Source organism: Phlebotomus papatasi, chromosome 2 (genome assembly GCF_024763615.1).
Source record: "Phlebotomus papatasi isolate M1 chromosome 2, Ppap_2.1, whole genome shotgun sequence".
Lineage (NCBI taxonomy): Eukaryota > Metazoa > Arthropoda > Insecta > Diptera > Psychodidae > Phlebotomus > Phlebotomus papatasi.
In genome coordinates, this window is record NC_077223.1 from 95,676,647 (window position 1) to 95,689,698 (window position 13,052).

The following is a 13,052-nucleotide window of genomic DNA, read 5'->3' on the forward strand; positions in this document are numbered from 1 at the left end:
TTGTGATTTAACTAAAAATTATTTTATGATCAAATATTTAAAATGGACGTAATTAAGGGAAAAGCGTGCTACCTTCGGACGACTCAAGCTTCGGACAATTCAATTTTTCTCTATGTTCCTTATGGATTTTACCCATAGCTCTTTTCTAAGATTTTGAGGCATTGGACCAGCAATTAAAATATAATATTATAATGGGCCAAATTCATTTATAACACATTGAAAAAATGATTTGTGCGAAGCATAAATCGTCCGAAGGTAGCGCGCTTTCCCCTATTTAGTTTGAAACGCGGTGAATTATTATTTAATTATTTAAATAAGTGTGACAAAAACACTAATCAAGTTATTTTAATAAAATCTAATTTAGTGAGTACACTATGCGCTATACAAAATTTGAAGATTAATTTGCTGAGTTTTTGAAATACTATGGGAAAGCGCGCTACCTTCGGACGACTGAAGCTTCGTACAATTCAATTTTTTTTCTCTACTTCTTAAAGATTTCATCTAAAGCTCTTTTTCTTGAAATTTGAGGCATTGGACTAGCTGTTAAAGTATAATAATATAATAATGGGCCAAATTCATTTAAAACACATTGAAAAAAAAAGAATTGTTCGAAGCTTCAGTCATCCGAAGATATCGCGCTTTTCCTTGTCTTAAAGTCAAAACATACAGGGGTGTCTCAAATATGACGGCTCTCCCCTATTTTTGAAATTTATAGGATAAATAACAAATTTATTATTATTAACTATTATTATTAATTATTATGAAATATTAACAAGAAATCTCAATTTTTTAATCAAATTAAAAAAAAGGTTGAAATATTTTTATAAAAGTCATTTCTTATTAATTTTAAATTATTCTAATCCAAATCCGATTAATTAAGTTTTTGCTGATCAAATTCTGGCAAAAATCAAATTAATAAAATATTTAAAATCTAATTAACTTTATTTTGCAAGGAGCTTTCCTCAGTTACGTCATCGTGAAAGGGTTAAAGCAATTAAAAGAAAAGACCCAAATTTTTTTTACTAAACTTCATTATTTTCCCTCTATACTATGATTTCTTGGGATATTCCAATTATCATTTACGGTCAATTTAAATTATTTCACCACGATGAAAATGGATATTTGAATAATTAATCGTGGGAAAGAATAATTAAGTTAATAACCAAGCATGAAATGTTATGCAACTTTCAAGTTGGGAACGTTAGAAAAACATCTCGGAAAATCTACCATGATGACTGTTTAACCTTCTTCGTTTAGTTCTTTTTTGTAAGACCCAACTGAGATTCTGCACATTTATAAGCTCTAGTGACTTGTTTTGGTAAGAAAACCAATTTTCCATCATGGACAGAGAGTCATTCGGCGTGGTGAGATAAAGTTTCGTCCCTCTTAACTAAAAAGTCCATGAGAATTGGTACTTTTTACCCTCGAAAAGTCTCATCCTCATTCAAGGGTTGCAAAATTGCGTCAAGTTAATGAAAACCAAACAGTATTAAAAGCAATTCCTCAAGAAAGTTTTCTCTCTCGCGAAAGATTTTAAATTAGGGTAAAATGGGGAGAAAAATAGTGAATAATTAAAGGAGAAATTTTTGGTGAAACGTCCTCTTGCAAATTTTTCACTGATAAATTGACAAAAAAAAATCGTTTCCAAGAATTTATTCTACAGAATTTTTTATTGTCACTTATTCACGAAGACTTACAATTAAATATTGGATGATTGCATAAGTTCGTGGGACTTTTTCACGCAGGTCGTTAAAGGTTATCCCGTTGCTTACCTCCATCATTCATGTTTACTTTTTTGCTTGTACTGGAAAGACTACAGTGTCTTACATCCCTCTAATTCCAAGTATCCTGCAAATAGGTCGGTCGTTTGGAGGACTTTTCCAAAATGTAAAACAAAAAAGTGTATTTGCAGCATTTAATTTTAAGCGAATTTTGGAAAGGTCCAAGTGATGGACTTCCACGGAAAAACATTTTGGGCATTTAAGATCATGCTCTTGCTTTGAGAATGATTAAGAGGTGTTTTGGAAAATTCCAAAATAGGAATTTATCCTTCAAGACATCAACTCCATTTTAAACGACCTCTAACATTGATGGCAATATTGTGAGTATCCTAGCGGAAGAAAATTTGTGGATAACAATTGAAGAAATTGTTAAGATGTTGGACAACAATAATTTCATCATATTTTGCTATGTAGAAAAGCTTTGATGCGTTTAAAAGAGCGAAACATGGGTGCCCCATTTTTTTACTGAAAAGAATAAAGGGAACCGTATGAATTTAGGAAATGTAGCCATTTCTCTACTGATATGCTGCGATGAAGAATTTTTTCTGGATCGATTGGTGACAAGTGATGAGAAATAGAACTAATAGAACAATATGCAGCTTAAAAAGTTTTGAAAAAAACAGCCAATCTTCTTGCAAAAGCTAATTTGCATAAATTGTAAATTTGATGGCATTCCAGGGAAATTAAACTCTTTGAGCTACTCCTATTCCCATGGGATGAAAAAATCATAGAAGATAAGCACTGTGCCTAATTCGTTAGATTCAATGCGTTTGCTTAATAAAAACATCCGATTTTGGTCAAAAGAAAGGGCATGATCTTCCAAAATGACAACACTAAATCGTGCGACTAATAACAGACGCTGCCAAAATTACAAGAGATGCAATAGAAAATTCTTCAGAAGTTGGAATATTCTTCAGATATTGACCTTTCAGAATATCATTTGTTCCAATCTCTGCAGAATAGTTTAGTGTGCAAAAATATGGATTTTGCTCAAGTTATCAAAAACGACCTTGTGAGCTTTCTTCAAGAAAAAAACAGGCTCTTCCTTAAAAAATGGAATTGATAAGCTTATACATCTTTCGAGGACAAGTGTTGGGATCAATGGAGACTACATCCTTGCAGGGTTGAGCGAATTTTTTACATTTTACATCATTTTTTACATAGTAAAAAAGCCTTTAACTTGTGTTACATTTTTAACATGTTAAACATGTTAAAACTTCGCTGTAATAAGTAAAATATTTTGCTATAAAGCTTATCGTCTAAAATGCATAATGAAATTTACTGGCAAACCTAATTCAAATTTTCTACTACCGGGTTGAACCAATATAATAGTAACCATCTAAACGATTAATAATTTTTGAACTTCTATTATCTACCTACATACTCAGGGAGTTTTCAAATTGTTCTGTGGTTTCTGCTAATCATCAATATTGTAAAAATCACTTAAATTAAGATTTATTTCCTGCTCTCTTCATAACGATTTTTTTTGGGATTTTGCTATATACCCCTTGTCCAAGACATCATATTCCAGAAAACAATGTTCATTGAGAGAATATGTGTCTCCTTGCTAACACTGATTCTGTGGTAATGAATGTTTCTGTGATAATTTTCTAAAAACTATCGTGTTTTGTTATTAAAATAAGACTCATGTATTTAACAAAAATTCACACAGGAATTATGATATTATATCGATTTTAATAAAATCTGCGCAGAATCCGAGTAAAAACGATCTAAATTGCTAAACATTTCGTTGGAAAGCTGTGAGGATTTTATATTCAATTTTAACCGTTTTGTGCTGAAGCTGTGCGCTCTTTATTTGCAATTTTAACCTTTTTGTGTTGAAGCTATAAGTGAGTTACATACACGTGAAATCATTTTAAGCTTAAGTTGTGCGGGATTTCAACATAATATTAACCGTTTTATGCTGAAGCAGTGCCGGTTCTATAACTTTAACAGTATTTAACTTAAGTAGTGCGTGCTTTATGCACAATTATGATCGTTTTTTAATAAAGATTAATTTAAAAATATATATTGCGTCTTTATTTTTTGTGTTGTGTATTTTAATAACCCCCTGTATTAAGAATACAAAGTCCTAAATTTTTCCTGCCTTCCTGGAGTTTTGATAGGCTTTTTCAATACACAAAAAAGCGAAATAATTCTTGATGAACTCTTCTATTTAAAGCACTTTCTTTTAGTTTGAATTTCTGGATAAATGATAATCAAGAATGTAGACAACATATCACTGTATTATATTTACATTGCAATATTCCAAATGTTGCAAATACACTAAACGAAATTTTGTTCATGACTTTCCCAAGAATGTTTTCTTGATATTCTTCGTAAGCAATATCAATATTAATATTGCTTACAGGAAATGTTTAAACGATTCAAAAATGGTTAAGTTTCCTTTTTTACATTTTACAATTTTTTTACATTTTTACATATTTTTTACATGTAAAATGTAAAAAATATTTTTTACTATGTAAAGGCATAACCCTGCCTGCATCCTTGATTATACAAATAATGGCCTCAATTCTGAGACCAAGATCAAGATCAAGATCAAGAAAATTTCAAGATTTTGGTATTCTGAAATCAAAAAATCAAGATCAAGATGTCAAATCTGTCAAATGTCTTGGAATCTTGAAATCCAAGACACAAACCGTGTGGATATCAAGATTTCCTATTCTGGAACCAATATTTCAAGATTTCAAGACGTCAAATTTCTTGTTTTCTTGAAATAATTCCAAGAACCTCTCGGAGGTGCTTGGAATTTTCAAGATACTAACAATTTTAAGAGTTTCATGCGGAAATTGTTTTTGATGGGGAATATTTCTATAAGAGATGATACAAAAAGAGAAAATGACTATGAAAAATACTATATTTAATCTTGTAATTTAATCGTATTGGTACATACTTCTAGACGTACGTTTCGAAGTACAACACCCTGAAAATACCTGCAAAAGAATCACATCTTGAAGAAGCATTTTAGGGTTTATCACATGTCACAAGTCTTGTTTGCATTTCTTTTATTCCCGATTATGGACTGTATTATATTATTTAATACAACATATATTTAATTTTTCTAATTTATACGGCGAAATTTCAACTAATTCGGCAAAGAAATGAAGATATTTGTTAGAAATGGCGTTTCGTTAAGTGTGGAAAATCTTGAAATCTTGGTTCTTAGCTAAGACATTTTAAGTTCCATTAATGTTTTGCTTCAGAATATGAAATCTTGATCTTGGAAATATTTGACAACTTGAAATTTTGATCTTGATCTTGGTCTCAGAATTGAGGCCAATATTTCTAATGGAAAATATCTGTTCAAATTTACATTTGGGAGTCCTACGAACTTATGCAATCATCCAATATTTGTGATTCTTTCATAATCACAACTTTGTAATGCTGCGATGCTTTAATAAAATATTTGACCAAATCTGAAGCATAAGGATAGCTCCTAATATGATTCACTATGAATCAGAATCATTAAGAAATGAAGAAAAATATCGAGAAATATAAAACTTCCATCATTCAAATTTTCATTAATTTTCAAAAATAGTGCACACTTGATACTGCCTCACTTTACTTCACACAAAAATCTTGAATTGGTTCAAAATAATAAATTAATAAATTTCAATCGTTAGTGATCAAGTCATTGATTTTTATCGCGAATTAAATCGTTGTACTATTAATTTGAGTCCGGTTTGAAAGCAGTTCACAAATCGGTCCAAAACATTTAATCGGAAAATTCGGAAAGAAAATACGACTTAGAAAAGACATTAAACCTCAAACCTTTTAACAGGACATAGCATTGTATTTCTGAGTTCGAGTATTCTGCGAAGTGCTTCAGATTTCTCCATAAACATTTTTAAGTGGAATTGTAACAGACAGTGTGAGAAAAAAAAATAGTGAAGCATGGAAAAAGATGTTAATGACAAGTTTTGTTGGAGAAACATAAATAAATCTGTTTTGTTGTCCATTTTCCAGTTGTTGTTTTTTTCATCACCCATCTCGTTACAAGCGAGAGGTGGCTGGTTGAAATTGTGGAGCAGAAAATGGAAGAAAGGAGACAAACTTTTCCTTTGCAATATCTTGCACTTCCAACTATATATTACTTATTTAATTGTCAGTATGTTAATCTGGAGGAGACAAGCAAATTATTTGTTTGCCTCTCACAGAATGAGAAACTGAGTCCATTTGAGAAGTTTTCCAGGATGGGAAAAAGCTTTCCGGAGAGTTGAAAAAAAAAACTTTACCTCATTGAAAATTCCAAGCGGATTAAAAACTACAAAGAGACTTTTAGCTCTGATTGCAAATTGAAGAAGGAAATGAGAATGAGAAACTTGAGGGTCAGAGGGAATCGAAGAACAAAATCACCATCTTCTTATTTACCAATTCTAATTAAAATCAAAGCTCTGTGCCATTTTTTTTCTATCCTCTCTTAACGACAGGACATCGTTGCTTTTGTCGTTGACAGGAAAGAGGGCTTTCACCGAAAATAGAAAGCTCTCTTACCATGGTCTGTTTTTCAGACCACGAATTTACCCGTCATACAAATCATTCTGGGTATTTCCCTGTTGACAACAGACATCAATAAATCAGCCTGTGGCCATTGGTAAATATTTTCCACAGAGAAATGCAATCATTTTGATGAATCTGCCAAGACTAACCCACAAAAATTTCAGAACTAGGATAAAAAGCTCTTGGAATTGTCACTGGCATGTGACAATTGAAATGATGGCCTTTTGTAACAAAAAGTTAAATTTGCAGTAATTTTCCTGGGCTGAAGAATGAGGAATAGAACTAGCAATTAGTTAGGAGAGCAAAACTTTCTTTGGTTGTTGTGACATTTATTAACCGACCACCCTCTCTCTTCACGAGAGCTTTTTGGGTTTGAGAGAAATTGTGACTCTTGGCACGGAAATACGCAAAGTTTTCTAAAACCCCTTTTTCCCTGCACCTTATAGAATAAATACATATATGAAAGAGAAAGAGAAATGAGATATAAGGCTTCCAGTGAATTGTCCTAGTTCGTAAGTTTGGTACAACTCCTTGAAAACTTATTAATTGTTAATCCAAAATGTTATTTATTGTCGACATTACCAAATAAATCGTCAGTTAAACGTACCCAAATTATTATTTTCAAATAAAGCACGTAGGCAGAATCAGAACGCTACGAAATAAAGAAGATTTATTTATAAAGAGGGTTAGAAAATCGTCCTAGTTTTGTAGAATGATGGAACTGGTATAGCTGTCGATGCTAATGTCCTAAAATTGGACCATCATAACTTGTTTGTATAAATAAAGTTGACGAATAGTCCAACAGTCAGAGTAAATGTTCGTATCAGCAAAGTTGGAATATTTCAGTCGCTATAGTCAATGAACATTGTATTCAAATTATTTTTATTTCGAAAAGAAAAACAACATAAAATAAAGAAAAAAATTTTTTTTGAGATGGATTAACGTAATTATAATCAAAATAATGATAACATTTCATCTCCATCTGTTTCTGACTAATTTGTTTCTCACTCAGCTTAGCCGAGAAATGGCTTAGGGGAAACTGGGGCACCACCAAACACGGGGTAGCACCAAATACTGCAATTTATTAATCAGATATTCGACTTAAAAGGATAAGAGTTATAGAAATTTATAGACATTATAGGGATGCTTGTTCACTGAAGAAATAGTCGAGATAGTCCAAGTAGTTTAGAAATAAAAATTAGTGTTTGGTGCTACCCCGTGTTTGGTGGTGCCCCAGTTTCCCCTAGAGTTAGTGGGAAACTGATAGATATTTAAAAGACATTTTGATTATAATCTTAAGCCGTCTCTCGGCTTAAGTCGTAAGTGTGTCTAGGGATCAGAAGATCAGGGGTATGTCATGGCTTCAGTACAGAGGCAAAAGGCATTTTTAGATTGCCATCTAAATCATGATTTTTTTTGGAAACTTGTCATAGTTTTTGAATCTATACTTTTTGTCATATCCAGTGCGAGACTTTGCGGTATAACATTCCTGTTTTGAAAGTTTTTTAAGGATTAAAATTGTCTGATGATCTTGATGAAGGGAATCAAGAAGAAGCTACGATTTTTTTTGTTGAAAACTTGCATTAAAAAAAATATATCTGAGTAATCTACAATTAAGTAAAGTTTCAAAAAATATTTTTCTTTTTTTTAATATAATGTAGTTTTTGATTTTGAAACATTTTCCTTGGAAATAATCTTATCATAGACATGGACGGACACGCCTTAGCATCCAAAATCTAAAAAAAAGAAAACAATATAATATTTATTATCTATTTGTCAAAACCTACATGATATGTCTTCACTTTAGAAATTCGAGTAATGATCGGTTCTAAATTCAATTCAATTATGATTAAATTTACTATTTTACTGGCAAAAGTCATACGATTATCCTATTGAAAAATATGGGAACCATATAATGCACTTTGCATACATAAGTCTCCCTTTAAAAGGCATTGTAAATGAAAGTTATGGCAATATACAATGGGCTCCGCACAAAACTTTGCGGTGTAAAAATTCTCAATTGCAATAAATTAAATTTAATGCAATTCATTTCAAAATGAATGTTATCTAAAAAGTGTCTTTTTTGCTTGCAATATTCATTGGCTTCATTGGAATTAAAAAATATAATGATTTTTTAATACATGTTTACATAATTTTGGTATAAATACAAAAAAAAAGAAAAATATGTGTAATTAAAATTCACTGAAATATTCCAATATTGCTTTAGGGTAAGTGTGCCAAATTTCGGCATAGTTGCATGCAAGCGCCAAAGTCTCAAATTTGAAATGTAATATTTTTAATACAAATTGAATTTATTTGTTACTTTTTTGTAAGGAGTGTTCCTTGAAACCTTGTAGACAGTCTATCGTCTTTATTTTCTCTAATTTCATTCTTAATACATTCTAAAATGAATAAAAATGTTAACATAACATTGGTGTCCTATTTCGGCCACTTTCATTTTCATAGGTCCATGCCTTTCCGGAATTCTTCGAGTGTCTTTTTCAGATCATCTTGTTTGTCTAATCGACATTTTTTGTTATTTTTTTGCATTGTATTGTTTCTAGAGTACGCAAAAACTAAAAATTCACTGAAATTCGAGGAACAAAAAATGTGGCCGAAATTGCAAGCTGGCCGGAATTTGGCACACTTACCCTATAATATTTACAAAAAAAAAACAAACAAACCATTTTTGTTGAGGAAAACTCGTGTTTACTTCTATTTATTCAATTTTATTAGGAATATTTTAAAACTTTCGATATTTATTTATTAGGGAAATGATTTCTGATAAACATTAACCCATTCAGTCAATGTACTAGAAATACTTGAGATAGGATGGTCATATTTTGGAATAATTTCCTTACTGATTAATAGATAATTTTTTTAAGAGAAATTTTTTTTATCTCTTATGGTGGCACGGAGAGCCGCCCTCAAACACGCATCTTAAATGTCACTGAATTTAAATTCTGTACATTAATTCACTACAAACTTTATTGATTTAAATAGAGTAGGAGAGACCGGGGTACATTTAGCCAGCAAATGAAGCTTTTTCTTCGCGCATAATTTGTGAAAAAATGATAAGGTTTGTCTAATGTTTTTATGTTTCATAAGTAGCATTAGGATATTGGCTGTATAAAACTGTGTAGTTCAAAGCTCTAAAATCCTTGCCTTTTTCTAGAGAGGATAATGAAAAAAAGTATGACACATTGGCTACACTTGCCCCGGCCTGGGTAGATATAGCCACTTTTGGGGTACTAATTGCCACCAGTTTCCCAGACGGAATTTTAAACTGGAGAATCCAAATATTGTTTCACATGATACACTGAAGCCCACTGATACTAAATATGTGACTTAAAGCTAAAGAAATGGGCTTAAGCCGATTTTTTTATGACATTTTTGTAATTGCGGCAAAATTGATGCAAACATCCTGAAAAATCTATTCCTCAAGTTGCTCATACAAATGGCAATATTGCTTAGAATATCAATAGTACTTTTTCATCTAACAATTATCCAGGTATTAGTGAAAAATCATTGATAGTTTAGTCCGCCACGGAAGAGTGGCTACAATTGCCCCAAGGGCTGTTTCAGTGCTTATCATCCTATATAAAAAATTGGATAATTATTATCCAAGTGAAAAATATCTTTTACTTAACTTTATTAAATCAGAAACGAGGTAAAACTATGACATCTTGACTAGAAAGTCAGAAAACCAAATGCTAGGCCGGCTAGGCCAACAACTATAACATCAAAATTACAATTTTATACACATTTTATAAAAATGCTTCTAAATTGTAGGGTAACAGGATCAGACTTATAAATATTTCTGGGAATATGGGGATGTGTTCTTACTTTCATTAAAAAATACTTTGCTCATTGTACATTTTAAGAGCAACGAGAAAAATCCAGTGTCTAATTCTACCCCTGGCTAAAGGTACCCCGCTCTCCTCTAACTGTCCATGAAAACAAATTAGCAACCAGAATTCAATTCAAGAAAGAGGATGAGGGTCAATTTTAACAAATTCGACGGGATATCGAATTTTCCGTCCGTAATTTTGAGCAAAAATTTTGTATGACTTTCCGCGAAGCGAGAAAAGAACAACAAAATGTGTTTCCATCTCTGCAGGGCTATTTTTCCCAAGTAATTGAAGGACTAAAGTAACTAAAAATCCGTCCCCGAGAGCAATTCGAATATCTGTTACCCAGGAATAAATCATCTAATATCACTCAATTTGCGTGTGATGATGATGATGTATAATACCATGGCAAGGAATGGGTTAAACAAAAAAACATTCTTTTAAAATATTTAATTTTTATTTTAATTTTAAAATAAATTAGTAAGGGATATTTTTAAATATAAAAATGCAATGTAAAGCGATTTAGATCTTCAATCGTTTGCAATATAAATATTGTAAATTCTATGAACAATTTTGCCATTTTATCCTTTGTCGTGGTTTTTATTGTTAAATCCATATCACACTACCATGTTTCATTTTTCTTTACAGTCCAACCTGACACATCTGCCACGTTCTGAGTATGTTCCAGGCGTTGGGACGGCAATTGCAAAGTGTCCGTATGATCCATTGGACAATTCCACAGCGATTTACATTGAAAATGGAAATCCCGGAAATCTTGCAGCTTTGGTAAGTGCTTCAGGAGTGTTCACTCAATCGCCAATTGAATTTTCAATTTTCTCAAAAACGCCCATCTTCCACTTTTCCACCCTTCAAACATTTACATCCCCCATGTGAGATGATTTAAATGAAATACCATTTTCCATTTCTGGCACAATTTCTCTTTCCCAAAATCGCGCTCCTCGCACCAAATGGATTCTGCAATTTTGTCTGCAAAGAGTATTTGGAAATAGTTTTCAAACTTGTTGACAATTCTCAATACAAGATTTTTTTTGCACTTCTTTTTTGTAAATTGTTATATTCCATTTGCAGTGTGAATAGTAGATAAATCTACGTTGAGTCCCTCCTGCTGCTCGTTCATGCTCTTTTTCTTCTAAACAAATAAATTGTTATTTGCAGTACTCTGGTACAAATGCAGAATTTACCAAGGCGGATACAGTGATTTTCCGGACAGATCTCTACAACATGACATCGGGCAAGAGGGAATACAACTTCAAGAGGACACTCAAATATGACTCAAAATGGCTCGACAGTAAGTATAGAGAAATTCATTTAAAACTTACTGAATAAACTGTTAATATTGCAAAAGAAAGACACTTTCCCATCTTTGTCGCGTTTACTCTTCTATTGACACATAGATGTTGTCTTGTGACATGAAACCCTTGAAACTTTTGTTTGCTAGACACAAACTCATAAGAATATTATGAAATTTTGTCTCAACAGATGCAAGCTAAAGTGATGAAAATCACCGCAGGGAAAATTTTATTAATACTCGAAAATTTGTGGGAAGATATACTCCACTGCAATTTTATCCCTTTTAAAGTAAAGAAAAATTGAAGTTGAATATACCAGAGATTCATTGCAATAAATATTTTTATTTTCCAGAAAACAATGACTATCTATCTAAAAAATTTTCCCATAATTAGCTAATTTACCATTTATAAAATTTTAAAAAGGGAACGAATGAAAGGGGAAGAGAAAAAAAAGAAAGAGATTAGTTTCAAGATTATGTCATTTTAGGAAGGTCATCTAAGACCGGAAATCGATATCTCTTACCGTTAGAACTTTATATGGACCAAAGACTGAAAAAATGTGAAAAACAGTATTTTTAAAGGATCTCGATCAAAGTCCTGAAAGCCAAAATACCGAAAGTGAAAATCCCGTATACCAAAATCCCGAAAAGATCAAAATCTCGAAAGCAAAAATCCCGAAAGCCCCTGAAAGCCAAAATCCCGAAAACCAAAATACCGAAAAGATCAAAATCCCGAAAGCGAAAATCCTGAAAGCCCAAAATACCAAAATACCGAATGGGTCAAAATCCTGAGAGGGTCAAAATCCGGAAAAGTCAAAATCCCGAATGTGCCAAAATCCCGAAAACCAAAATTCCGAAAAATCAAAATCCCAAAAGCCAAAATCCCAAAATCCAATATCCCGAATGTGCCAAAATCACGAAAGTCAAAATCCCGAAAGCCCCTGAAAGCCAAAATCCCGAAAGCCAAAAGCTTTAAAGCCAAAATTACAAAAGCCAAAGTCTCGAAAAGTCAAAATTCCAAAATCCAAAATCACAAAAGCCAAAGTCCCGAAAAGCCAAAATCCCAAAATCCAAAATCCCGAAAAATCAAAATCCCAAAAGCCAAAATCCCAAAATCCAATATCCCGAATATGCCAAAATCCCGAAAGTCAAAATCCCGAAAGTCAAAATCCCGAAAGTCAAAATCCCGAAAGTCAAAATCCCGAAAAGATCAAAATCCCGAAAGCAAAAATCTCGAAAGCAAAAATCCCGAAAGCCAAAAGCCTGAAAACCAAAATCACAAAAGCCAAAATCCAATATCCTGAGTGTGCTAAAATCCCGAATGTGCCAAAATCCCGAAAGTGCTAAAATCCCGAATGTGCCAAAATTCCGAAAGCCAAAATTCCGATAGCCAAAATCTCGAAAGAGTCAAAATCTCGATCCCACATATCCCGAAAAGATTACTATATCCCACAGAACTTTTTTCTCTTGAATTTCACCTGCTTCTTCCTGCACATTTCTCAGAACTGATCAAATCCTGCTTTCCCCCCATGAGATGATTGTCTCACAAAGATGGATTTCAGGGAGTTTTAAAGAAATTTGGTTTCTCTG

At 32.3% G+C, this 13,052-nt stretch overlaps 1 protein-coding gene across 2 annotated transcripts in view; it reads left to right on the plus strand.

The window, feature by feature from the left end:
• LOC129802524 (semaphorin-2A) overlaps window positions 1-13,052 on the plus strand; it is a 610,443-nt gene that overhangs the window by 552,094 nt on the left and 45,297 nt on the right. For both annotated transcript variants that reach the window (XM_055848429.1, XM_055848428.1), the window contains 2 exons: window positions 10,802-10,939; window positions 11,330-11,462. In XM_055848429.1, the coding sequence (XP_055704404.1) occupies window positions 10,802-10,939; window positions 11,330-11,462 (271 nt within the window). The remainder of the gene's footprint in view (window positions 1-10,801; window positions 10,940-11,329; window positions 11,463-13,052) is intronic.